This window comes from Coloeus monedula (genome assembly GCF_965178545.1).
Source record: "Coloeus monedula genome assembly, chromosome: 32".
In the NCBI taxonomy this organism is placed as follows: Eukaryota; Metazoa; Chordata; class Aves; order Passeriformes; family Corvidae; genus Coloeus; species Coloeus monedula.
The window spans coordinates 817,991-843,224 of record NC_138812.1 but is presented as its reverse complement, the minus strand read 5'-3'; the positions used below and the strand labels follow the sequence as shown (position 1 = coordinate 843,224).

The 25,234-nt window shown below is 45.9% G+C and overlaps 2 protein-coding genes across 2 annotated transcripts in view; one reads left to right on the top strand and one right to left on the bottom strand.

The window, feature by feature from the left end:
* RNF31 (ring finger protein 31) overlaps positions 1-3,970 on the bottom strand; it is a 59,150-nt gene extending 55,180 nt beyond the window's left edge. Inside the window, exons 1-2 of the mRNA XM_082299474.1 lie at positions 3,933-3,970; positions 3,284-3,331 (exon numbers count right to left, since the gene is read on the bottom strand). Of these exons, the coding sequence (XP_082155600.1) occupies positions 3,284-3,328 (45 nt within the window). The 5' untranslated portion in view covers positions 3,329-3,331; positions 3,933-3,970. The remainder of the gene's footprint in view (positions 1-3,283; positions 3,332-3,932) is intronic.
* A 322-nt stretch (positions 3,971-4,292) lies between these two features.
* OXA1L (OXA1L mitochondrial inner membrane insertase) overlaps positions 4,293-25,234 on the top strand; it is a 36,306-nt gene continuing 15,364 nt past the window's right edge. Inside the window, exons 1-6 of the mRNA XM_082299485.1 lie at positions 4,293-4,368; positions 4,472-4,555; positions 9,450-9,698; positions 11,709-11,853; positions 13,775-13,918; positions 23,016-23,101. Coding sequence (XP_082155611.1) covers positions 4,312-4,368; positions 4,472-4,555; positions 9,450-9,698; positions 11,709-11,853; positions 13,775-13,918; positions 23,016-23,101 — 765 coding nt within the window. The 5' untranslated portion in view covers positions 4,293-4,311. The remainder of the gene's footprint in view (positions 4,369-4,471; positions 4,556-9,449; positions 9,699-11,708; positions 11,854-13,774; positions 13,919-23,015; positions 23,102-25,234) is intronic.

Sequence of the window (25,234 nt, the reverse complement as noted above, 5' to 3'; positions counted from 1 at the left end):
GGGTGGATTTGGGGTGGGTTTGGGGGATTTTTGGGGGATTTTGGGGGGATTTTTGCTGCTTCCAGGGAGCCCCGCAGCGCCTGCCCAGGGGGCGGATTTGAGGGGATTTTGGGTGGATTTGAGGCGATTTTGGTGGATTTTGGGGGATTTGGGTGGATTTTGTGGAAATTTGGGTGGTTTGGGTGGATTTGGGGTGGATTTGGTGGAAATTTGGGTGGATTTGAGGTGATTTTGGGTGGATTTTGGGTGGATGTTGGGGATTTTTCTGCCTCCAGGGAGCTCCGCAGCACCTGCCCTGGGGGTGAACTTGAGGGGATTTTGGGTGGATTTGAGGCGATTTTGGTGGATTTGGGGAATTTTGGGGATTTGGGTGGATTTGGTGGAAATTTGGGTGGATTTGAGGTGATTTTGGGTGGATTTTGGGTGGATGTTGGGGATTTTGCTGCCTCCAGGGAGCCCCGCAGCGCCTGCACAGGGGGTGAATTTGAGGGGATTTTGGGTGGATTTGAGGCGATTTTTGTGGATTTTTGTGAATTTTGGGGATTTGGGTGGATTTTGTGGAAATTTGGGTGGTTTGGGTGGATTTGGGGTGGATTTGGTGGAAATTTGGGTGGATTTGAGGTGATTTTGGGTGGATTTTGGGTGGATGTTGGGGATTTTTCTGCCTCCAGGGAGCTCCGCAGCACCTGCCCTGGGGGTGAACTTGAGGGGATTTTGGGTGGATTTGAGTTGATTTTGGTGGATTTTGGTGAATTTTGGGGAAATTTGGGTGGATTTGAGGTGATTTTGGATAGATTTTGGGTGGGTTTGGGTGAATTTGGGGTGGATTTGGGGTGGGTTTGGGGGATTTTTGCTGCCTCCAGGGAGCCCCGCAGCGCCTGCCCAGGGGGTGAACTTGAGGGGATTTTGGGTGGATTTGAGGCGATTTTTGTGGATTTTTGTGAATTTTGGGGATTTGGGTGGATTTTGTGGAAATTTGGGTGGATTTGGGGTGGATTTGGTGGAAATTTGGGTGGATTTGAGGGGATTTTGGGTGGATTTGAGGCGATTTTGGTGGATTTTGGGGAATTTGGGTGGATTTTGTGGAAATTTGGGTGGTTTGGGTGGATTTGGGGTGGATTTGGTGGAAATTTGGGTGGATTTGAGGTGATTTTGGGTGGATTTTGGGTGGATGTTGGGGATTTTTCTGCCTCCAGGGAGCTCCGCAGCACCTGCCCTGGGGGTGAACTTGAGGGGATTTTGGGTGGATTTGAGTTGATTTTGGTGGATTTTGGTGAATTTTGGGGAAATTTGGGTGGATTTGAGGTGATTTTGGATAGATTTTGGGTGGGTTTGGGTGAATTTGGGGTGGATTTGGGGTGGGTTTGGGGGATTTTTGCTGCCTCCAGGGAGCCCCGCAGCGCCTGCCCAGGGGGTGAATTTGAGGGGATTTTGGGTGGATTTGAGGCGATTTTGGTGGATTTTGGGGAGTTTGGGTTGATTTTGTGGAAATTTGGGTGGTTTGGGTGGGTTTGGGTGGATTTTGTAGAAATTTGGGTGGATTTTGGGTGGGTTTGAGGTGATTTTGGGTGGATTTTGGGTGAATTCTGGGGATTTTTCTGCCTCCAGGGAGCTCCGCAGCGCCTGCTCAGGGGGCAAATTTCAGGGGATTTTGGGTGGATTTTGGTGATTTTGGTGAATTTGGGGAAATTTGGGTGGATTTTGGGTGGATTCGGGTGGATTTTGTGGAAATTTGGGTGGGTTTTGGGTGAATTTGGGTGGATTTTGGCTGGGTTTGGTTGAATTTTGGGTGGATTTTGGGTGGATTCGGGTGAATTTGGGTGGATTTGGGTGGATTTTGGGTGGATTCGGGTGAATTTGGGTGGATTTGGGGTGGATTTGGGTGAATTTGGGTGGATTTGAGATGAATTTGGATGGATTTTGGGTGAATTTGGGTGGATTTGAGATGAATTTGGATGGATTTTGGTTGAATTTTGGGTGGATTTTGGGTGGATGTGAGTGAATTTGGGTGGATTTGGGTGGATTTGAGGCGATTTTGGGTGGATTTGAGGTGGGTTTGAGGGATTTGGGGAGGATTTTGGGTGGGTTTGAGGTGATTTTGGTGGAATTTGGTGAATTTGGGGGATTTTGGGTGGATTTGGGGTGGGTTTGGGTGGATCTGGGGGATTTTGGGTGGATATGGGTTGATTTTCGGTGATTTTTGGTGGATTTGGGTGCATTTTGGGCGGATTTGGGTGGATTTTGGGTGGATTTGTTTGGATTTGGGTGAATTTGTTTGGATTTGGGTGAATTTGTTTGGATTTGGGTGGATTCTGTGCAAATTTGGGTGGATTCGGGTGGGTTTGGGTGGATTTGAGGCGATTTTGGTGAATTTGGGTGGATTTGAGGTGATTTTGGGCAGATTTGGGTTCGTTTGGGTGGGTTTTGAGTGAATTTAGAGGGATTTTGAGTGAGTTCAGGGTTGATTTGGGTGGATTTGCGTGGATTTTGGTGAATTTGGGTGGGTTTGAGGTGATTTTGGGTGGATTTAGGTGGGTTTGGGGGATTTTGGATGGATTTTGTGGAAATTTTGGTGGATTTTGGGTGGGTTTGAGGTGATTTTGGGTGGGTTTGGGGGATTTGGGGGAGATTTTGGGTGGATTTTGTTGGATTTTTGTGGCTTTTGGATGGATTTTGGGTGGATTTGGGGGCATTTTGGGTGGATTTGAGGTGATTTTGAGTGGATTTGGGTGGATTTTGTGGAAATTTGGGTGGATTTTGGGTGGGTTTGAGGGATTTTGGATGGATTTCAGGTGGATTTGGGCGGATTTGAAGTGATTTTGGGTGGATTTGGGGTAATTTTGGGTTGATTTGGGTGCATTTGGAGGGATTTTGGGCAGATTTTGTTGGCTTTTTGTGGATTTTGTGTGGATTTGGGGGGATTTTGGGGGTTAGACGAATCTGGAGGAGCATTTGGGAGAGTTGGATGTGATTTGGGGGGAATTTTCTGAGATTTTGGGGGAATTCAAAGCAGTATTGGGGCTATTTTGGGAGGTTTGGGGCATCCAGATTTTGGGGACCCCAAGTCCCCCAAAAATTGGGATTTTGGGGGGTTTTGGTTTAATTTAGGGTCATTTTGAGTGGATTTGATGCAATTTTGGAACAATTTGGGGGGATTTCAGGAGGGATTTTGTGGATTTGGAGAATTTGGGGGCGATGTGAGGGAGATTTGGGGAATTTTGGGGAGGATTTGGGAGGTCTGGGAGGGATTTGGGGGGATTTTGGGTTTAAGGGGGGGGCTCACCTGGAGAGACCCCAAATCTGGGGGGGCTTTGGGGGTGTCTGGCATCACCTGAGGGGGAGAAAGAGAAAATTTGGGGAGATTTGAGGGAAATTTGGGGAGATTTGGGGGAAATTTGGGGTCTGGAGGTACCTGGGACCTCCAAAATTGGGGTGAGGGGGAATTTGGGGGGGGGGGGTGTCTCTGGGTGGGTTTTCACCCCAATTTTGGGGGTCTTTTGGGTGTCTCAAGGCCTCTTCAGACCCCCCCAAATTCAGGGCGCTTTTGGGACCTCTTTGGACCCAAAATTCGGGGGTGTTTTGAGGGTCTGGATCCCCTTAAACCCTCCCAAATTCAGGGAGATTTTGGGGGGCGTTTTGAGGGTCCCGGCTCCCCTTCAGACCCCCAAAACTTCGGGCACTTTTGGGGGGGTTTCGATACACCCGATTTTGAAGGTGTTTCCACACTCTGCGGCCCCTTAAACCACCCCCCACCCCCCCACCCCCCCAAATTCGGGGGGACATTGCGGGGAGTCTCTGGGTGAGCTTGAGGATGTGGAGCCCCTTAACCTCCCCCCCAAATTTGGGAGGATTTTGGGGGTGTTTCCGGGGTTTTGATGCCTCCTCAGTCCCCCCCCCCCCAAATTTGAGGCGTGGTCACCCCCCGGTGTTACCTCAGGGAGCGGCGGCGGCTCCAAAATGGCGGCGAGTCCTGAGGGGGAAGGGGGGGAAGAAGTGGGCGTGGTTTCCCGCCAGTGACGTCACGCCCTCACTGTTGCCCTCACCCAACATGGCGTTTCGCGCGCTTTTCCCCCCGCGCTTCTGCGCATGCGCCAACCCCAAACCCCGCTCTCCTATTGGTGGATTCATTTCCCGCCTCCCCCTCTGGCCACGCCCCAGTGAGGGTTGCCCTCAGGTAAAATGGCGCTTCCCGCCTTTCCCTCAGAGCGCATGCGCCGCTCTCAGCTGACCAATCAGAAGCCGCGCTTTTGGCGGCCCCGCCCCCCCAGGGTTTAAGCCCCGCCCTTCTTCCCCTCATCCCCTCAGGCCGCCATGATGGCGGCGGCGACCCCGCGGCTGCGGCCGCTGCTCCGCGCCCTGAGGGCTCAGGTGGGGGATTTGGGGGAAAATTCGGGGTTTTTGGGGGCGGGGGAGGCTATGACGTCAAGGAGGTGGTCTTGACGTCACAAGCGCCCCCCGTTTTTCTCCACAGAGGTTTCGGGGTCCCGTGTGGTGCTGCGGAGCCCCCCCCGCGCTGCGCCCGGCCGTGAGGGGGGTGGCGAGCGGCGGAGCGCAGGTGAGGGGAAAGGGGCGGGAAAAAGGAATTTGAGGGGGTTTGGGTGGAAATCGAGGGGTTTGGGGGTGACTTTGAGGGGGTTGGGGTCACATTGAGGGGGTTGGGCTGAGATTTGGGGGCGTCTGGGGGTCAAATTTGGGGCTCCCGATTTGAGTCTGGGGGTTTAAAATCGGCATTTTTGGGGGGGCCGGGGATGAGTTTGGGGGGGCCGGTGTCAAATTTGGGGGTCTTGGGGGGTTAAATTTGGGGTTGGGGTCACGGAGGGGCGAATTTTGGGGGGGTTCTGGGCGGGTTTTGGGAGTTAAATTTGGGTCAGGTCAAGCTCGGGGGGTTTTGGGTTAAATTTGGGGGGTTTGGGGTCCAATTTGGGGGTTTTGAGTTGAATTTGGGGGGATTTCGGTCAAATTTTGGGGGTTTTGCGTCCAACTTGGATCTGAGATCAAATTTTGGGAGTATCTAGTTAGATTTTGGGGTCAAATTTGGGGTTCTGGGGTCAAATTTGGGGGGGGTTGGAGTCAAATTTGGGTCTGGGGTCAAATTTGGGAGAGGTTGAGTCGAATTTGGGGGGTTTGGGTCAAAATTGGGGGGTTTGGGGTCAAATTTGGGGGGTTGGGGTCAAATTTTGGGGATTTTTGCTCAATTTTTAATCCAGGATTGAGTTTGGGGGGATTTGAGTCAAATTTTGGGGGTTTAGGGTCAATTTTCGATCTGAGATCAAATTTTAGGAGGCTTTGAGTCGAATTTTGGGGTCAAATGTGAGGTTTTGGGGTCAAATTTGGGGGGTTTTGAGTTGAATTTGGGGGGTTTGAGTCAAATTTTGGGGGTTTTGGGTCCAATTTGGATCTGAGATCAAATTTTAGGGGTTTCTAATCAAATTTTGGGGTCAAATTTGGGGGGGTTGGGGTCAAATTTGGGTCTGCGGTCAAATTTGGGGGAGGTTGAGTCGAATTTTGGGGGTTTCGGTCAAAATTGGGGGGGTTGTGGTCAAATTTGGGGGTTTGGGGTTAAATTTTGGGGCTTTTGGCTCAATTTTTGATCCAGGATCGAATTTGGGGGAATTTGAGTCAAATTTTGGGGGTTCTTGGGTCAAATTTTGGGGGTTTGGGGTCAATTTTTGATCTGAGATCAAATTTTAGGACGCTTTGAGTCAAATTTTGGGGTCAAATTTGGGGGGGTTTTGTGGTTTAATTTGGGGGAGTTTGAGTGGAATTTGGGGGGATTGGGTCAAATTTTGGGGATTTTTGTGTCAGATTTGGATCTGAGATGGAATTTTGGGGGGTTTTGTGTCAAATTTCGGGGTTTGTGGTCAAATTTGGGGGGGTTGAGTCAAATTTTGGGGGTTTTGGCTCAATTTTTGATCCAGGATTGAATTTGGGGGGTTTTGAGTCAAATTTTGGGGGTTTGGGGTCAGTTTTCGATCTGAGATCAAATTTTAGGAGGTTTTGAGTTGAATTTTGGGGTCAAATTTGGGGTTTGGGTCTAAGTTTGGTGGTTTTGAGTCGAATTTGGGGGGTTTGGGGTCAAATTTTGGGGGATTTGAGTCAAATTTGGGGGGTTTTGGGTCCGGTACGAGGGGATTGTGTCAAATTTTGGGGATTTTTGGGTCAAATTTGGGTCTGAGATCAAATTTTGGGGGGTTTTGAGTTGAATTTTGGTGGTTTTGGGGTCAAATTTGGGGGGGTTGAGTCGAATTTTGGGGGGTTTGGGTCAAATTTGGATCCGAGATCAAATTTTGGGGGTTTTTAGTCAAATTTTGGGGTCAAATTTGGTGGTTTGGGGTCAGATTTTGGGGGTTTGTGGTCAAATTTGGGTCTGGGGTCAAATTTGAGGGAGGTGGAGTCGAATTTGGGGGTTTTGGGTCAAAATTGGGGGGTTTGGGGTCAAATTTGGGGGTTTTGAGTCGAATTTTGGGAGTTTTGGCTCAATTTTTGATCCAGGATCGAATTTTGGGGGAATTTGAGTCAAATTTTGTGGGTTTGGGGTCAAATTTTGATCTGAGATCAAATTTTAGGAGGTTTTGAGTTGAATTTTGGGGTCAAATTTGAGGTTTTGGGATCAAATTTGGGGGGATTTAAGTCAAATTTGCGTTTGGGGTCAAATTTGGGGGAGGTTGAGTCAAATTTTGGGGGTTTGGGGTCACATTTTGAGGTTTTGGGGTCAAATTTGGATCCAAAATCAAAATTTGGTGGGTTCGAGTCGAATTTTGGGGGATTTTGGGTCAAATTTTGGTGGTTTTGGGGTCAAATTTGGGGAGTTACGGGTCAAATTTGGATCCAAGATCAAACTTTGGTGGGTTCAAGTCAAATTTAGGAGATTTTGGGGTCAAATTTTTGGGGTTTTGGGGTCAAATTTGGATCCAAGATGAATTTTTGGTGGTTTAGAGTCGAATTTTGGGGATTTTTGGGTCAAATTTTGGGGGTTTTGAGGCAAATTTGGATCTGGGATCAAATTTTGGGGGGGGTTGAGTCGAATTTTGGTGGTTTTGAGTTAAATTTTGGGGGTTTGGGGTCAAATTTGGATCCAAGATCAAACTTTGGTGGTTTTGAGTCAAATTTTGGGGTCAAATTTTGGGGGTTTTGGGTCAAATTTGGCTCCGGGATCAAATTTTTGGAGGTTTTGAGTCGAATTTGGATCCAAGATCAAAGTTTGGTGGTTCTGAGCTGAATTTTGGGGGTTTTCAGGTCAAATTTTGGGGATTTTTGGGTCAAATTTTGGGGGTTTTGAGTCAAATTTGGATCTGGGATCAAATTTGGGGGGGGTTGAGTCGAATTTTGGGGATTTTGGGGTCAGATTTTGGGGGTTTTGAGTTGAATTTGGGGGATTTTGAGGGATTGGGGTCAAATTTGGATCCAAGATCAAACTTTGGTGGTTTTGAGTTGAATTTTGAGGATTTTGGGGTCAAATGTTGGTGGTTTGGGGTCAAATTTGGATCCGGGATCAAATTTTAGGCAGTTTTGAGTTGAACTTTGATGGTTTTGGGCCGAATTTTGGGGGTTTGGGGTCAAATTTGGATCCAGGATCAAATTTTAGGAGGTTTTGAGTCGAATTTGGATCCAAGATCAAAGTTTGGTGGTTCTGAGCTGAATTTTGGGGGTTTTCGGGTCAAATTTTGGGGATTTTTGGGTCAAATTTTGGGGGTTTTGAGTCAAATTTGGATCTGGGATCAAATTGGGGGGGGTTTGAGTCGAATTTTGGGGATTTTGGGGTCAGATTTTGGGGGTTTTGAGTTGAATTTGGGGGATTTTGAGGGATTGGGGTCAAATTTGTATCCAAGATCAAATTTTGGTGGTTTTGAGTTGAATTTTGAGGATTTTGGGGTCAAATGTTGGTGGTTTGGGGTCAAATTTGGATCCGGGATCAAATTTTAGGCGCTTTTGAGTTAAACTTTGATGGTTTTGGGCCGAATTTTGGGGGTTTGGGGTCAAATTTGGATCCAGGATCAAATTTTAGGAGGTTTTGAGTCGAATTTGGATCCAAGATCAAAGTTTGGTGGTTCTGAGCTGAATTTTGGGGGTTTTCGGGTCAAATTTTGGGGATTTTTGGGTCAAATTTTGGGGGTTTTGAGTCAAATTTGGATCTGGGATCAAATTTGGGGGGATTTGAGTCGAATTTTGGGGTCAAATTTTGGGGGTTTTGAGTTGAATTTGGGGGATTTTGAGGGATTGGGGTCAAATTTGTATCCAAGATCAAATTTTGGTGGTTTTGAGTTGAATTTTGAGGATTTTGGGGTCAAATGTTGGTGGTTTGGGGTCAAATTTGGATCCGGGATCAGATTTTAGGCAGTTTTGAGTTGAACTTTGATGGTTTTGGGCTGAATTTTGGGGGTTTGGGGTCAAATTTGGATCCAGGATCAAATTTTAGGAGGTTTTGAGTCGAATTTGGATCCAAGATCAAAGTTTGGTGGTTCTGAGCCGAATTTTGGGGGTTTTCAAGTCAAATTTTGGGGATTTTTGGGTCAAATTTTGGGGGTTTTGAGTCAAATTTGGATCTGGGATCAAATTTGGGGGGATTTGAGTTGAATTTTGGGGTCAAATTTTGGGGGTTTTGAGTTGAATTTGGGGGATTTTGAGGGATTGGGGTCAAATTTGTATCCAAGATCAAATTTTGGTGGTTTTGAGTTGAATTTTGAGGATTTTGGGGTCAAATGTTGGTGGTTTGGGGTCAAATTTGGATCCGGGATCAAATTTTAGGCAGTTTTGAGTTGAACTTTGATGGGTTTGGGCCGAATTTTGGGGGTTTGGGGTCAAATTTGGATCCAGGATCAAATTTTAGGAGGTTTTGAGTCGAATTTGGATCCAAGATCAAAGTTTGGTGGTTCTGAGCTGAATTTTGGGGGTTTTCGGGTCAAATTTTGGGGATTTTTGGGTCAAATTTTGGGGGTTTTGAGTCAAATTTGGATCTGGAATCAAATTTGGGGGGGGTTGAGTCGAATTTTGGGGATTTTGGGGTCAGATTTTGGGGGTTTTGAGTTGAATTTGGGGGATTTTGAGGGATTGGGGTCAAATTTGGATCCAAGATCAAACTTTGGTGGTTTTGAGTTGAATTTTGAGGATTTTGGGGTCAAATGTTGGTGGGTTTGGGGTCAAATTTGGCTCCGGGATCAAATTTTAGGAGCTTTTGAGTTGAACTTTGATGGTTTTGGGCTGAATTTTGGGGGTTTGGGGTCAAATTTGGATCCAAAATCAAATTTTAGGAGGTTTTGAGTCGAATTTGGCTATTTTTGTGTCAAATTTTGGTTGGTTTGGGGTCAAATTTTGGGCGTTTTTCTCTCAATTCGCACCCCACCCTTCCTTCATTTCACCTCCAACCCTCACAACTTTCACCCCAAATTTGAGGGGTTTTTTTTCCCCATTTCCCCTTCTTTTAACCCCGTTTTTTTTTTTTCTTTTTGCAGCCCCCCCCCGCTCCTCCCCCAGCTCTGGATCCCCCCGAATTCGGGGGTGCCGAGGGGATTTTGGGGGCAAAAGCGGGGATTTTGGGGGAGGCGCGGCTGCAGGAGCTGGGCCTGGGGGGCTCCAGCCCGGTGGGGCTGATCCAGAACCTTCTGGAATGGCTGCACCTGGAGCTGGGAATGCCCTGGTGGGCGGCCATCGCCGCAGGTGCGGGGGAGAGGGGGTTTTGGGGGGAAAAAGGGGCACTTTGGGCAAATTGGGGGGAAAGGGGGTTTGAGGGGAGAAAGGGGGAAGTTGGGGGGAGGAAATGGGGGGGTTGGGGAGGAAATTTGGGGGGGAAATGGGGATTTTGGGGGGAGAAATGGGGATTTTGGGGGGAATTTGGGGGTTTTGGGGGGGAGAATGGGGGGAAATTTGGGGATTTTTGGGAAAATTTGGGGGAAAAATGGGGGTTTTGGGGGAAACTTGGGGGAAAAATGAGGATTTTGGGGGAAAATTTGGGGGAGAAATGGGGGTTTGGGGGGAAATTTTGGGGAAAAATGGGGATCTTGGGGGAAAATTTGGGGGGGCTTGGGGGAAAAATGGGGTTCTTGGGGGGGGAAATTTGGGGATTTTGGGGGGAAAATGGGGATTTTTGGGGGAAATTTGGGGATTTTTGGGGGTTTTGGGGGGAGAAATGGGGATTTTGGGGGGAAATTTGGGGTTTTTGGAGGAAAAATGGGGATTTTGGGGGGAAAAATGGGGGGAAATTTGGTGATTTTTGGGGAAAATTTGGGGATATTGGGGGAAAAAATGGGGATTTGGGGGGAGAAATGGGGATTTTGGGGGAAAATTTGGGTGAAAAAAATGGGGTTCTTTGGGGGGGAAATTTGGGGGTTTTGGGGGGGATTTGGGGGGAAAAATGGGGTTCTTGGGGGGGAAATTTGGGGATTTTGGGGGAAAAGGGGGATTTTTGGGGGAAATGTGGGGATTTTGGGAGGAGAAATGGGGTTTTGAGGGGAAATTTGGGTATTTTGGGGGAAAAATGAGGGTTTTGGGGGAAATTTGGAGATTTGGGGGGAAAAAATGGGGATTTTGGCGGGAGAAATGAGGATTTTGGGGAGAAAAATGAGGATTTGGGGGAGAAAAATGAGGATTTTGGGGAAATTTGAGGGAAGAAAATGGGGATTTTTGGGGAAATGTGAGGATTTTGGGGTAAAGGTGGGGCTTTGGGGTGAAAGGGGGGATTTTGGGGGCAAAAGCGGGGATTTTGGGGGAGGCGCGGCTGCAGGAGCTGGGCCTGGGGGGCTCCAGCCCGGTGGGGCTGATCCAGAACCTTCTGGAATGGCTGCACCTGGAGCTGGGAATGCCCTGGTGGGCGGCCATCGCCGCAGGTGCGGGGGAGAGGGGGTTTTGGGGGGAAAAAGGGGCACTTTGGGCAAATTGGGGGGAAAGGGGGTTTGAGGGGAGAAAGGGGGAAGGTGGGGGGAGGAAATGGGGGGTTTGGGGGGGAAATGGGGGTTTTGGGGGGAGAAAATGGGGATTTTGGGGGGAGAAAATGGAGATTTTTGGGGCGATTTTGGGGGAAAGATGGGGATTTTGGGAAAATTTGGGGGAAAAATGGGGATTTTGGGGGAAATTTGGGGGGTTTGGGGGGGAAAATGGGGATTTTGGGAAAATTTGGGGGAGAAATGGGGATTTTGGGGGGAAAAATGGGGGGAAATTTGGTGATTTTTGGGAAACTTTGGGGGAAAAATCGGGGTTTTGGGGGGAAAATGGGGTCTTTGGGGGAAAATTTGGGGGGTTTGGGGGGAAAAATGGGGATTTTGGGGGGAAATGTGGGGATTTTGGGAGGAGAAATGGGGATTTTGGGGGAAATGTGGAGATTTTGGAGGAAAATTTGGGTATTTTGGGGGAAATTTGGGGATATTGGGGGAAAAAATGGGGATTTGGGGGGAGAAATGGGGATTTTGGGGGAAAATTTGGGGGAAAAAAATGGGGTTCTTTGGGGGGGAAATGTGGGGGTTTTGGGAGGAGAAATGGGGTTTTGAGGGGAAATTTGGGTATTTTGGGGGAAAAATGAGGGTTTTGGGGGAAATTTGGAGATTTGGGGGGAAATGTGGGGATTTTGGCGGGAGAAATTGGGATTTTGGGGAGAAAAATGAGGATTTTGGGGAGAAAAATGAGGATTTTGGGGAAATTTGAGGGGAAAAAGTGGGGATTTTTGGGGAAATGTGAGGATTTTGGGGTAAAGGTGGGGCTTTGGGGTGAAAGGGGGGATTTTGGGGGCAAAAGCGGGGATTTTGGGGGAGGCGCGGCTGCAGGAGCTGGGCCTGGGGGGCTCCAGCCCGGTGGGGCTGATCCAGAACCTTCTGGAATGGCTGCACCTGGAGCTGGGAATGCCCTGGTGGGCGGCCATCGCCGCAGGTGCGGGGGAGAGGGGGTTTTGGGGGGAAAAAGGGGCACTTTGGGCAAATTGGGGGGAAAGGGGGTTTGAGGGGAGAAAGGGGGAAGTTGGGGGGAGGAAATGGGGGGTTTGGGGGGGAAATTTGGGGGGGAAATGGGGGTTTTGGGGGGAGAAAATGGGGATTTTGGGGGGAGAAAATGGAGATTTTTGGGGCGATTTTGGGGGAAAGATGGGGATTTTGGGAAAATTTGGGGGAGAAATGGGGATTTTGGGGGAAATTTGGGGGGTTTGGGGGGAAAAATGGGGATTTTGGGGGGAAATGTGGGGATTTTGAGGGGGGAAATTTGGATTTTGGGGGAAATGTGGGGATTTTTGGGGAAATTTGGGGGTTTTGGGGGGAAAATGGGAGATTTTGGGAGAAATGTGGGGATTTTGGGAGGAGAAATGGGGATTTTGAGGGGAAATGTGGGGATTTTGGGGGAAAAATGTGGATTTTGGGGGGGAAATTTGGGGTTTTTGGGGGGAAAAATGGGGATTTTGAGGGGAAATGGGGGGATTTTGGGGGGGAGAATGGGGGGAAATTTGGGGATTTTTGAGAAAATTTGGGGGAGAAAAATGGAGATTTTGGGGGGAAAAATGGGGGGAAATTTGGTGATTTTTGGGAAAATTTGGGGGAAATGTGGGGATTTGGGGGGAAAATTTTGGGGGTTTTGGGGGAGAAATGGGGATTTTGGGGGGGAAAATGGGGGGAAATTTGGGGATTTTTGGGGAAATTTGGGGGAGAAAAATGTGGTTTTGGAGGAAATTTGGGGGTTTAGGGAGGAAAAATGGGGATTTTGGGAGGAGAAAATGGAGATTTTTGGGGAAATTTGGGGGGAAAATGGGGGTTTTGGGGGGAGAAATGGGGATTTTGGGAGGAGAAAATGGAGATTTTTGGGGAAATTTGGGGGTTTTGGGGGGAAAAATGGGGATTTTGGGAAAATTTGGGGGAGAAATGCGGGTTTGGGGGGAAAATTTGGGGATTTTGGGGGAAAAATGGGGATTTGGGAGGGAAATTTGGGGTTTTTGGGGGGAAAATGGAGATTTTGGGGGTAAATGTGGGGGGGATTTGGGCTTTTGGGGGGAATTTTGGTGGCTTTTAAGGGGAAAATTCTGATTTTGGGGGGCAGTTTGGGGTTTTGGGGGAAAATTTGGGCTTTTAGGTGGGAAATTTGGTGGTTTTGGGGGAAAATTGTGATTTTGGGGGGAAAATTGGGGTTTTGGGGAGGAGAAATTGGGATTTTTGGGGGTGAATTGGGGTTTTGGGGGAGGATTTGGGGCTTTTGGGGGGAAAATTGGGGTTTTGGGGAGGAAAAATTGGGATTTTGGGGGGAGTTTCGGGGAAAGAATTTGGGGTTTTGGGGCGGAATTTGGGCGGGAATTGGGGAAATTTGGGAGCTTTGGGGGCAGGATTTGGGGTTTTGGGGGGGAAATTTGGAGTTTTGACGGAAGAATTTGGGGTTTTGGGGGGATTTGGGGGGAAATTTGGGGGTTTTGGGGAAAGAATTGGGGGTTTTGGGGGGAATTAGGGAAATTTGGGGAGTTTAGGGGGGTTTGGAGGTTTGGGGGGGGAAATTGGGATTTCGGGGAGAGAATTCGGGGCTTTGGGGGGAAATTTTGGTGCATTTGAGGGGAAAATTGTGATTTTCGGGTGGGATTTGGGGCTTTTGGGGAAAATTTTGGTGCATTTGAGGGGAAAATTGTGATTTTCGAGTGGGACTTCAGGCTTTTGGGGGGAATTTTGCCGATTTCACGTTACAAAAACCGCGCTTTCTGATAGAATTTCACCGTTCCCGGCCGGATTTCAGCGGGGATTTTTTTCCCCGTTCCCCTCTCCCTCCTCCCCAGGAGAATTTTGGGGTGAATTGGGGCACTTTGGGGACTTTTTCGCTCTCTTTGCAGGCACGGTGGGCGCTCGGACGCTGCTGCTGCCGCTGGTGGTGCGGGGCCAGCGCGAGGCCGCCCGGCTGAGCCGGCACCTCCCGCAGCTGCAGCGCCTCTCGCAGCGCCTGGCGCAGGCACGGCGCGGCACCGAGCCCCGCCACGGTACGGGGCAAAACCGGGCAAAAACGGGCAAAAATGGGCAAAAATGGGGAAAAATAGGGAAAAACGGGCAAAAACAGCGATAAATGGGGATAAAAAGGGGAATGAGATGGGCTGAGGCGGCTCCTCCCGCAGCTGCAGCGCCTCTCGCAGCGCCTGGCGCAGGCACGGCGCGGCACCGAGCCCCGCCACGGTACGGGGCAAAACCGGGGAAAAACGGGCAAAAGTGGGCAAAAATGGGCAAAAACAGCGATAAATGGGGATAAAAAGGGGGATGAGATGGGCTGAGGCGGCTCCTCCCGCAGCTGCAGCGCCTCTCGCAGCGCCTGGCACAGGCACGGCGCGGCACCGAGCCCCGCCACGGTACGGGGCAAAACCGGGCAAAAACGGGCAAAAACGGGCAAAAAATGGGCAAAAACAGCGATAAATGGGGGAAAAACAGCGATAAATGGGGATAAAAAGGGGGATGAGATGGGCTGAGGCGGCACCTCCCGCAGCTGCAGCGCCTCTCGCAGCGCCTGGCGCAGGCACGGCGCGGCACCGAGCCCCGCCACGGTACGGGGCAAAACCGGGCAAAAACGGGCAAAAATGGGCAAAAACGGGCAAAAATGGGCAAAAACAGCGATAAATGGGGAAAAATAGAGAAAAACCGGGGGAAAAATTGGTTAAAAGGTGGATAAAATAGGGATAAAAATGGGGAAAAACGGGGATAAAGAAAGGGGGGAAATGGAGAAAAAGTGGGGAAAAAATCGGGATGAAAATGGGGGAAAACGGGGAAAACCAAGGAAAAATGGGGCAAGAAAATGGAGGAAAAATGGGGCAACACCAATGAAAAACGGGGGAAAGAATGGGGATAAAATGGGGGAAAATGGGGATAAAATGGGGAAAAACGTGGGAAAAACAGGGACAAAATGGGAATGGAAGGGGTTAAAATGGGGAAAAAATGGGGAAAAAATGGAGAAAAACCGAGGGAAAAATGGAGAAAAACTGGGGAAAAAATGGGGGGAAATGGGGGAAAAATTGGCTAAAAGGCGGAAAAAATGGGGGATAAAACGGGGAAAAAATGGGGAAAAAAGATGAAAAAATGGGGATAAAATGGGGATAGAACGGGAAAAGGGGGGGAAATGGGGAAAAACCGGGGAAAAAATGGAGAAAAACCGGGGGAAAAACGGGAGATAAAATGGGGAAAAATCAGGAAAAAATGGGGAATAAATGGAGAAAAAAACGGGAAAAAATGGGGGAAAAACAAGAAAAAAATGAGGAATAAATGGAGAAAAAAATGGGATAAAATGGAGAAAGAAAAGAGACTAAAAGTGGGGATAAAAAGGGGGATGAGATGGGCTGAGGCGGCTCCTCCCGCAGCTGCAGCGCCTCTCGCAGCGCCTGGCGCAGGCACGGCACCGAGCCCCGCCACGGTACGGGGCAAAACCGGGCAAAAATGGGCAAAAACGGGCAAAAATGGGCAAAAACAGCGATAAATGGGGAAAAATAGAGAAAAACCGGGGGAAAAATTGGTTAAAAGGTGGATAAAATAGGGATAAAAATGGGGAAAAACGGGGATAAAGAAAGGGGGGAAATGGAGAAAAAGTGGGGAAAAAATCGGGATGAAAATGGGGGAAAACGGGGAAAACCAAGGAAAAATGGGGCAAGAAAATGGAGGAAAAATGGGGCAACACCAATGAAAAACGGGGGAAAGAATGGGGATAAAATGGGGGAAAATGGGGATAAAATGGGGAAAAACGTGGGAAAAACAGGGACAAAATGGGAATGGAAGGGGTTAAAATGGGGAAAAAATGGGGGAAAAATGGAGAAAAATCGAGGGAAAAATGGAGAAAAACTGGGGAAAAACTGGGGGAAATGGGGGAAAAATTGGCTAAAAGGCGGAAAAAATGGGGGATAAAACGGGGAAAAAATGGGGAAAAAAGGTGAAAAACTGGGGATAAAATGGGGATAGAGCGGGAAAAAGGGGAGAAAATGGGGAAAAAACGGGGAAATATTGGATAAAAGGTGGAAAAAAATGGGGATAAAGTGGGGAAGAAATGGAGAGAAACGGGGATTAAATGGGCAAAAAATGGGCAAAAAATAGAGAAAGAATGGGGAAAAACAGGAAAAATTGGATAAAAGGGGGAAAAGATGGGGATAAAACAGGGAAAAAATGGGGAAAAATGGGGATAAAATGGGGGAAAAACGGGGAAAAAATGGGGAAAAACGGGGAAAAATTGGATAAAAGGTGGAAAAAATGGGGGATAAAACGGGGAAAAAATGGGGAAAAAAGGTGAAAAACTGGGGATAAAATGGGGATAGAACGGGAAAAAGGGGGGGAAATGGGGAAAAACCGGGGAAAAAATGGAGAAAAACCGGGGGAAAAACGGGAGATAAAATGGGGAAAAATCAGGAAAAAATGGGGAATAAATGGAGAAAAAAACGGGAAAAAATGGGGGAAAAACAAGAAAAAAATGAGGAATAAATGGAGAAAAAAATGGGATAAAAGGGAGAAAGAAAAGAGACTAAAAGTGGGGATAAAAAGGGGGATGAGATGGGCTGAGGCGGCTCCTCCCGCAGCTGCAGCGCCTCTCGCAGCGCCTGGCGCAGGCACAGCACCGAGCCCCGCCACGGTACGGGGCAAAACCGGGCAAAACCGGGCAAAAACGGGCAAAAACAGCGATAAATGGGGAAAAATAGAGAGAAAACCGGGGGAAAAATTGGTTAAAAGGTGGATAAAATGGGGATAAAAATGGGGAAAAAATGGGGATAAAGAAAGGGGGGAAATGGAGAAAAAGTGGGGAAAAAATGGGGATGAAAATGGGGGAAAACGGGGAAAACCAAGGAAAAATGGGGCAAGAAAATGGAGGAAAAATGGGGCAACACCGATGAAAAACTGGGGAAAGAATGGGGATAAAATGGGGGGAAATGGGGATAAAATGGGGAAAAACGTGGGAAAAACAGGGACAAAACGGGAATGGAAGGGGTTAAAATGGGGAAAAAATGGGGGAAAAATGGAGAAAAACCGAGGGAAAAATGGAGAAAAACTGGGGAAAAAATGGGGGGAAATGGGGGAAAAATTGGCTAAAAGGCGGAAAAAATGGGGGATAAAACGGGGAAAAAATGGGGAAAAAAGGTGAAAAACTGGGGATAAAATGGGGATAGAACGGGAAAAAGGGGGGGAAATGGGGAAAAAACAGGGAAAAAATGGAGAAAAACCGGGGGAAAAACGGGAGATAAAATGGGGAAAAATCAGGAAAAAATGGGGAATAAATGGAGAAAAAAACGGGAAAAAATGGGGGAAAAACAAGAAAAAAATGAGGAATAAATGGAGAAAAAAATGGGATAAAATGGAGAAAGAAAAGAGACTAAAAGTGGGGATAAAAAGGGGGATGAGATGGGCTGAGGCGGCACCTCCCGCAGCTGCAGCGCCTCTCGCAGCGCCTGGCGCAGGCACGGCGCGGCACCGAGCCCCGCCACGGTACGGGGCAAAACCGGGCAAAAACGGGCAAAAATGGGGAAAAATGGGGAAAAACAGCGATAAATGGGGATAAAAAGGGGGATGAGATGGGCTGAGGCGGCACCTCCCGCAGCTGCAGCGCCTCTCGCAGCGCCTGGCGCAGGCACGGCACCGAGCCCCGCCACGGTACGGGGCAAAACTGGGCAAAAACGGGCAAAAATGAGGAAAAATGGGGAAAAACAGCGATAAATGGGGATAAAAAGGGGGATGAGATGGGCTGAGGCGGCACCTCCCGCAGCTGCAGCGCCTCTCGCAGCGCCTGGCGCAGGCACGGCACCGAGCCCCGCCACGGTACGGGGCAAAAACGGGCAAAAATGGGCAAAAATGGGGAAAAATGGGGAAAAACGGGCAAAACCAGCGATAAATGGGGAAAAATAGAGAAAAACCAGAGGAAAAATTGGTTAAAAGGTGGATAAAATGGGGATAAAAATGGGGAAAAAATGAGGATAAAGAAAGGGGGGAAATGGAGAAAAAGTGGGGAAAAAATGGGGATGAAAATGGGGGAAAACGGGAAAAACCAAGGAAAAATGGGGCAAGAAAATGGAGGAAAAATGGGGCAACACCAATGAAAAACTGGGGAAAGAATGGGGATAAAATGGGGGAAAATGGGGATAAAATGGGGAAAAACGTGGGAAAAACAGGGACAAAACGGGAATGGAAGGGGTTAAAATGGGGAAAAAATGGGGGAAAAATGGAGAAAAACCGAGGGAAAAATGGAGAAAAACTGGGGAAAAACTGGGGGGAAATGGGGGAAAAATTGGCTAAAAGGCGGAAAAAATGGGGGATAAAACGGGGAAAAAATGGGGAAAAAAGGTGAAAAACTGGGGATAAAATGGGGATAGAACGGGAAAAAGGGGGGGAAATGGGGAAAAAACGGGGAAAAAATGGAGAAAAACCGGGGGGAAAAAATGGGGATAAAGTGGGGAAGAAATGGAGAGAAATGGGGATTAAATGGGCAAAAAATGGGCAAAAAATAGAGAAAATGGGGAAAAACGAGAAAAATTGGATAAAAGGGGGAAAAGATGGGGATAAAACACGGAAAAAATGGGGATAAAGTGGGGGGAAAATGGGGAAAAATGGGGGAAAAACGGGGAAAAAAATGGGGAAAAACGGGGAAAAATTGGATAAAAGGTGGAAAAAATGGGGGATAAAACAGGGAAGAAATGGGGAAAAAAGGAGAAAAACTGGGGAAAAATGGGGATAGAACGGGAAAAAGGGGGGAAATGGGGAAAAACCGGGGAAAAAATGGAGAAAAACCAGGGGAAAAACGGGAGATAAAATGGGGAAAAATCAGGAAAAAATGGGGAATAAATGGAGAAAAAAACGGGAAAAAATGGGGGAAAAACAAGAAAAAAATGAGGAATAAATGGAGAAAAAAATGGGATAAAATGGAGAAAGAAAAGAGACTAAAAGTGGGGATAAAAAGGGGGATGAGATGGGCTGAGGCGGCTCCTCCCGCAGCTGCAGCGCCTCTCGCAGCGCCTGGCGCAGGCACGGCGCGGCACCGAGCCCCGCCACGGTACGGGGCAAAACCGGGCAAAAATGGGGAAAAATGGGGAAAAAATGGGGAAAAATGGGCAAAACCAGCGATAAATGGGGAAAAATAGAGAAAAACCGGGGGAAAAATTGGTTAAAAGGGGGATAAAATGGGGATAAAAATGGGGAAAAAACGGGGATAAAGAAAGGGGGGAAATGGAGAAAAAGTGGGGAAAAAATGGGGATGAAAATGGGGGAAAACGGGGAAAACCAAGGAAAAATGGGGCAAGAAAATGGAGGAAAAATGGGGCAATACCGATGAAAAACGGGGGAAAGAATGGGGATAAAATGGGGGAAAATGGGGATAAAATGGGGAAAAACGTGGGAAAAACAGGGACAAAACGGGAATGGAAGGGGTTAAAATGGGGAAAAAATGGGGAAAAAATGGAGAAAAACCGAGGGAAAAATGGAGAAAAACTGGGGAAAAAATGGGGGGAAATGGGGAAAAAATTGGCTAAAAGGTGAAAAAAATGGGGGATAAAACGGGGAAAAAATGGGGAAAAAAGATGAAAAACTGGGGATAAAATGGGGATAGAACGGGAAAAAGGGGGGAAAATGGGGAAAAAACGGGGAAATATTGGATAAAAGGTGGAAAAAAATGGGGATAAAGTGGGGAAGAAATGGAGAGAAACGGGGATTAAATGGGCAAAAAATGGGCAAAAAATAGAGAAAGAATGGGGAAAAACAGGAAAAATTGGATAAAAGGGGGAAAAGATGGGGATAAAACAGGGAAAAAATGGGGAAAAATGGGGATAAAATGGGGGAAAAACGGGGAAAAAATGGGGAAAAACGGGGAAAAATTGGATAAAAGGTGGAAAAAATGGGGGATAAAACAGGGAAAAAATGGGGAAAAAAGGAGAAAAACTGGGGAAAAATGGGGATAGAACGGGAAAAAGGGGGGAAATGGGGAAAAACCGGGGAAAAAATGGAGAAAAACCGGGCGAAAAAAATGGGGATAAAGTGGGGAAGAAATGGAGAGAAACGGGGATTAAATGGGCAAAAAATGGGCAAAAAATAGAGAAAGAATGGGGAAAAACGAGAAAAATTGGATAAAAGGTGGAAAAGATGGGGATAAAACAGGGAAAAAATGGGGAAAAATGGGGATAAAATGGGGGAAAAACGGGGAAAAAAATGGGGAAAAACGGGGAAAAATTGGCTAAAAGGTGGAAAAAATGGGGGATAAAACAGGGAAAAAATGGGGAAAAAAGGTGAAAAACTGGGGATAAAATGGGGATAGAACGGGAAAAAGGGGGGAAAATGGGGAAAAAACAGGGAAAAAATGGAGAAAAACCGGGGGAAAAATCAGGAAAAAATGGGGAATAAATGGAGAAAAGAACGGGAAAAAATGGGGGAAAAACAAGAAAAAAATGGGGAATAAATGGACAAAAACCAAGAAAGAAATGGAGAAAAACTGGGGAAAAACTGGGGGAAAATGGGGGAAAAATTGGCTAAAAGGCGGAAAAAATGGGGGAAAAAATGGGGAAAAAAGGTGAAAAACTGGGGATAAAATGGGGATAGAACGGGAAAAAGGGGGGGAAATGGGGAAAAACCGGGGAAAAATTGGATAAAAGGTGGAAAAAAATGGGGATAAAGTGGGGAAGAAATGGAGAGAAACGGGGATTAAATGGGCAAAAAATGGGCAAAAAATAGAGAAAGAATGGGGAAAAACGAGAAAAATTGGATAAAAGAGGGAAAAGATGGGGATAAAACAGGGAAAAAATGGGGATAAAATGGGGAAAAATGGGGATAAAATGGGGGAAAAACGGGGGAAAAAATGGGGAAAAACGGGGAAAAATTGGCTAAAAGGTGAAAAAAATGGGGGATAAAACGGGGAAAAAATGGGGAAAAAAGGTGAAAAACTGGGGATAAAATGGGGATAGAACGGGAAAAAGGGGGGAAAATGGGGAAAAACCGGGGAAATATTGGATAAAAGGTGGAAAAAAATGGGGATAAAGTGGGGAAGAAATGGAGAGAAACGGGGATTAAATGGGCAAAAAATGGGCAAAAAATAGAGAAAGAATGGGGAAAAACGGGAAAAATTGGATAAAAGGGGGAAAAGATGGGGATAAAACAGGGAAAAAATGGGGAAAAACCGGGGAAAAATGGGAATAAAATGGGGGAAAAACGGGGAAAAAAATGAGGAAAAATGGGGAAAAATTGGCTAAAAGGTGGAAAAAATGGGGGATAAAACAGGGAAAAAATGGGGAAAAAAGGTGAAAAACTGGGGATAAAATGGGGATAGAACGGGAAAAAGGGGAGAAAATGGGGAAAAAACGGGGAAAAATTGGATAAAAGGTGGAAAAAAATGGGGATAAAGTGGGGAAGAAATGGAGAGAAACGGGGATTAAATGGGCAAAAAATAGAGAAAGAATGGGGAAAAACGGGAAAAATTGGATAAAAGGGGGAAAAGATGGGGATAAAACAGGGAAAAAATGGGGAAAAATGGGGATAAAATGGGGGAAAAACGGGGAAAAAATGGGGAAAAACGGGGAAAAATTGGATAAAAGGTGGAAAAAATGGGGGATAAAACGGGGAAAAAATGGGGAAAAAAGGTGAAAAATGGGGATAAATGGGGAATAAATGGGGAAGAATGGGGAAAAAATGGAGGGAAAATAGGGTAGAAATGGGACAAAAATGGAGGGAAAATGGGGGAGAAATGGGGAAAAAAATGGGAGAAAAATGCAGAAAAAATGAGGATAAAACAGGGAAAAAATGGGGAAGAACGGAGAAAAAACTGGATAAAAGGCGGATAAAATGGGGAAAAAATGGGGGAAAAATGGGAGAAAAAGCGGGGAAAAATTGGATAAAATGGGGGAAAGAATGGGCAAAAAATAGAGAAAAAATGGGGAAAACCGGGGGAAAAATTGCATAAAAGATAGAAAAAATGGGGGAAATGGGGGAAAAACGGGGAGAAAATGGGGAAGAAAGGGGGGAAGAATGGGGATAAAATGGGGAAAAAATGGGGGAAAAATGGGGAGAAAATGGGGGAAAATGGGGAAAAAATCGGGGATAAAAAAAGGGGGAAATGGGGAAAAAATGGGAGGGAAAATGGGGAAAAAATTGAGAAAAATGGGGAAAACCAGGAAAAAATGGGGAAAAATCCGAAAAGAATGGGGAAAAATGGGGAAGAATGGGAAAAAAATGGAGGGAAAATAGGGGAGAAATGGGGAAAAAATGGGGAAAAAATAGAGAAAAAACGGGGATAAAACAGGGAAAAAAATGGGGAAAAAATGGGGAAAAGGGAAGAACGGGGAAAAAATTGGATAAAAGGCAGAAAAAATGGGGGATAGAATGGGGAAAAAATGGGGGAAAATGGGGATAAAATGGGGGAAAAACGGGGGAAAATGGGGATAAAACGGGGATAAAGAAAGGGGGGAATGGGGAAAAAATGGGCAAAAAATGGGGAAAAAAAGGGAAAAAATGGAAAAACTGGGGGGAAAAATGGGGAAAAATGAGGAAAATGGGAAAAAATGGGGAAAAAATAGAGAAAAAACAGGGCTAAAACGGGGGAAAATTTGGATAGAAGGTGGAAAAATGGGGATAAAACGGGGAAAAAATGGGGAAAACCCAGGGAAAAAATGGGAGAAAAATGGGGAAAAAGGGGGGAAAATGGGGAATAAATAGAGAAAAAAATGGGGATAAACAGGGGAAAAATAGGGGGAAAAATGGGGAAAGAATGGGGGAAAAACAAGATTAAAATAGGGGAAAAATGGGGAAAAAATGGTGAAAAGTGGGGGGAAAATGGGGAAAAAAGGGGGGAAAATGGGAGATGAAATGGGGAAAAATCAGGAAAAAATGGGGCGTGGCCAATTTTGGGGCCCAAACCACCCCTGATTTGCATGAAAAGGGGGCATGGCCTCCCCATCTCACCTTATATGGGTGTGGCTTCATTGTGGGCGTGGCCTCCTCTTAAAGGGGCCGTAGCCCATTTTTAACTTTGGGGTGGTTTTGTCGTTTTTTGGCTGGTTTTTGGTGGATGTGAGGGCGTGGCTTGTCATGGGTGGGCGTGGCTTGTTGGCCACACCCCCTCCGTGCTGACCACGCCCCTTTTTAACCCCTCAGTGGCCGTGGCCTACGCGGAGCTGGCGGAGTATCAGCGGCGCCACAACGTGAACCCGCTCCGGGGTTTCCTGGTGCCCCTGGTGCAGGTTTGGGAATGCCCCGAAAGATCCCCCCAAAAACCCCCAAAATCTTCCCAAAACATTCCTCAAAAATTCTGACAACAAATCTAAAAAAGTCCCAAAAAAATTTGTAAAAAGTCCCGGAAGAAATCCTGAAAAATTCCCAAAAAATCCCCCCAAAAATCCCTGAAAACTTCGCAAAAAAATGCTAAAAATTCCCCAAGAAACTCCTCCAAAAAATCCTAAATATTCCCCCAAAAAATCCTAAACATTTCTCCAAAAATCCCCAAAAAATCCCCAAAAACTTCCCCAAAAAATCCTAAAAATTCCCCCCAAAAAAGCCTCTAAAAATCCTAAAAATTCCCCAGAAAAATGTTAAACATTTTCCTAAGGATTCCCAAAACATTCCTGAAAAATTCCCAAAATGTTCCTAAAAAATTGTGAAAAATAAATCCAAAAGAGTCCCCCCAAAAATTTGTAAAGAATTCTGGAAGAAATACCGAAAAATTCCCAAAAAAATCCCCAAAAACTTCCTAAAAAAATCCAAAAAATTCCCCAAAAAAATCCTAAATATTCCGCAAAAAATCTGAAAAATTCCCCAAAAAAATCCCTAAAAAATTCCCAAAACGTTCCTAAAAAATTCTGAAAAAAAATTCGTTAAAAAGTTCTGGAAGAAATCACGAAAAATGCCTAAAAAATCCCCCAATGAATCCCCGAAAACTTCCCCAAAAAAATGCTAAAAATTTCTCAAAGAATCCCGAAAAAAATCCTACAAATTCCCCAAAAAATCCCCAAAAAATTCCTGAAGCATTCCTTAAAAAATTCTGAAAAAAAATCCAAAAAAGTCCTCCAAGAAAATTCCTAAAAAAATTCTGGGAGAAATCCTGAAAAATTGCCCAAAAAATCCTCAAAAACTTCCCAAAAAAATCCAGCTTTCTGGGATTTTTGTTTAATTTTGGGGAGTCCCACACCGTAAAAATGCTCTTTAAAAATCCCCAAAATTCCCCAAAAAAATCCTAAAAAATTCCTGGATTTTTCCCTAATTTTGGGGAGTCGCCGACTCCAAAAATCCCATTTAAAAATCCTAAAAAAAATCCCAAAAAATCCCCAGAAATTTCTAAAAAATTCCTGGATTTTTCCCAAATTTTCCTGGATTTCTTCCTAATTTTGGGGAGTCGCCAACCCCAAAACTCCCATTTAAAAATCCTAAAAAAAATGCAAAAACACCCCCCAAAAAATCGAAAAAAAATCCCAAAAAAATCCCCCAAAATCCAAAAAAAATCCCAAAAAATTCCTGAAAAGATTTCAGAATAAGTCATAGAAATTGCATTTTTTTTCCCAAACTTTGCTAGATTTTTGCCTAATTTTGGGGTCATCGTAGACCCCAAAATCCCCCAAAAATCCCCTTTAAAAATCCCAAAAAAACCCGAAAAAAATCACAAAACTATCCCAAAAATTTTGAAAAAATCCCCCAAAAAATCCTACAAAATTCCTGTATTTTTCCCAAATTTTCCTGGATTTCTCCCTAATTTTGGGGAGTCGCCGACCCCAAAAGTCCCATTTAAAAATCCTAAAAAAAAATCCCCAAAAATTCTCAAAAAAATGCTAAGAATTCCCGTGTTTTTCCCATATTTCTGGAAAGTTTTCTGTAATTTTATGGAGTCACAGATCCCAAAAATCCCATTTAAAAAATCCAAAAAAAAAGCAAAAATAATCCTGAAAGAATCCCCCAAAAAATCCTAAAAAACCCCAGGTTTTTTTCCAAACTTCCCTATAATTTTCCCTAATTTTGGGGAGTCGCCGACCAGAAAAATCCCATTTCAAAGTGCTAAAAAAATTCCCAAAAAAATCCCCAGAAAAACTCTAAAACTTCCAGGTCTTTTCCCAAAATTTCTTAAAATTTTCCCTAATTCTGGGGAGTCCCAGACCCCAGAAATGCCTTTTAAAAATAAAAAAAAATGCAAAAAAAATCCTAAAAAAATTCAAAAAAAATCCCCAAAAAATCCTAAAAAAAAATCCTGAAAAAATCCTTAAAAAGTCCGAAAAATTGCGGTTTTTTTCCCCAAACTTTGCTAAATTTTTCCCTAATTTTGGGGTCATCCTAGACCCCAAAATCCCCCAATCCCCTTAAAAAATCCCCAAAAAACACCAAAAATTCTG